The sequence below is a fragment of the Triticum urartu genome, chromosome 6A, assembly GCF_056163025.1.
Source record: "Triticum urartu cultivar PI428250 chromosome 6A, HENAU_Tu73, whole genome shotgun sequence".
Lineage (NCBI taxonomy): Eukaryota > Viridiplantae > Streptophyta > Magnoliopsida > Poales > Poaceae > Triticum > Triticum urartu.
Genome location: NC_141878.1, coordinates 590,613,087 through 590,614,906, shown reverse-complemented (window position 1 = coordinate 590,614,906; position 1,820 = coordinate 590,613,087). Strand labels below are relative to the sequence as shown.

The window sequence follows — 1,820 nt, the reverse complement described above, 5'->3', positions numbered from 1 at the left end:
TTGGAGTTGCTCTTAGGTGGTGATTTTTATCTGTGCAGACAAAAACAGACGCGAGCGGACAAAATACGTTGGTCGTTGGAGTTGACCTAATCGTATGCACCGTCCACTCCTCTTCTCCTTCACGCCGTTTCCGTGCTACTTTCGATCTACCAGGCAAAACCCCCTTATCCTTCCTCGATCCCCAGATCGATTCCTGCTTCCTCCATCGAACCCAACCCTAACCATAGCCGAGCTGCCATCCTCGATCCCCAAATCACTTCTGCCTCCACCCAATCCTAACCCTAGCTAGCTAGCAAGCCGCCATGGCCCATTCGTTCGTCCTGCTCGACCGCGACGTTGATTTCTCCTTCCACGAGGCGGCAACCGGCGGAGGCGGCGGAGAGTCAATCCGCTCCGCGTGGGTAGGAATAAACGGGCTACAGAGCCAGCAAGAGCTTCGTGACGCAGTCACCGAGTACACGGGGACCTTCAAGGCCCGTGCAGTCATCGCCGACCCGCCGGAACTCTCCTCCCTCCACATACTGGTGCCGACGGAATACGTCGGGCTCCCACCGCAACTCCAGGACATGCACTCGGCCTTCATCTCCAGCGCGGACAAGAACCTGGTCGTCATCTGCGCCGGCGATTGCCGCCCTGGCACCCGTATGATAGAGATAGGAGGTTACCTGGTCTACAACGCTAGTAAGGACTCCCTCTCCGTGGTCCCCAAGCTTCTCGACCACGACTTTCATGCAGCCATCGGGTGCCAGTCGGCCGTCGTCATGTGCAACGGGGACGACGGCGGCTATTTTCTTGCGGAACTCGTCTGGGTCAGGCCAGAACTCTCCCAAGCAGCGATCTGGATGTGGAAGTCGTCCGCCCAAGAATCAGGATGGGCCTTACAGCCCGCGCGCCTGCACCTTCCATCGGCCTTCTGCTCTCACTTGTGTTTCTCTTATCGGGGATCAACCCTCTCCTGGGTGGATCTGCTCGGTGGCATGGTGGTGTGTGATCTGGGCAAAGAGTGCAGCAACTCGGGCGGCCCGGAGCTCCGTTTGGTCGCGTTGCCCGCAGATTGTCCATCCTATGATACTAGCAGCCCCTGGAATCGGTACCACCTCTGCCCCGAGAAGTTCCGTTCCATGGCATGTGTTGGCGACACCATCAAGCTCGTCTGCATGGACGGCAATGTTGAACAGGTGCCGGGCAAAGGCTTTGATCTCACTGTCTATGCTCTCTCGCCTGACCTGTCAGACTGGAAAATAAGCAGCGAGTACAATGTTGAAAACATATGGGCAAACGAGTCCTACCATTCTACCGGCATGCCAAAGATTCCTCCGTTGTTCCCTGTCCTGAGCATCCATGAAGACGGCGTCATCTACCTAGTCTTGACCGATCTGATCAGGGTGGCAAATGATACGTTACAGTACACTGGCAGGTCCAAACTACGCCAGTATTTGGTTCGTGTCGACATGGAGAACAACAAGGTCCAGTTCTATTCACAGATTAAAAAGTGTACATTTGATTCCCATATCTTGGTCAGTGAGTTCAGTGCGTACCAAAAGCTAGTGTTTACATGATCACCCGGTACGTACTGCTGTCACATTATTCAGCATAGTTCAATTTGCATACTACCTACTGTCATTTTATCTCTGTTCAATATTACTAATCATGATTGATGGACATACAGGGTTATCATTAGCTTCGCGCCTTGGCATCTCCACTTTAAGCAGATTTGATGATGTGGGCATTCGGTGGTTAGACTTAGAGCTGCATAGTTTGCTTCTGAACTCGGAATTTCTATGACCCAAGTCCATTCAAAGATGCTCATAGCAGATGAA

General features: G+C 53.2%; 1 protein-coding gene across 1 annotated transcript; it reads left to right on the top strand.

Annotated features, from left to right (window-relative positions):
* The first annotated feature begins 302 nt into the window (after positions 1-302).
* LOC147966776 (uncharacterized) lies at positions 303-1,559 on the top strand. The gene has a single exon (XM_087530953.1). It carries the CDS (start codon positions 303-305, stop codon positions 1,557-1,559), a length of 1,257 nt encoding a protein of 418 aa, XP_087387079.1.
* Positions 1,560-1,820: the final 261 nt, after the last annotated feature.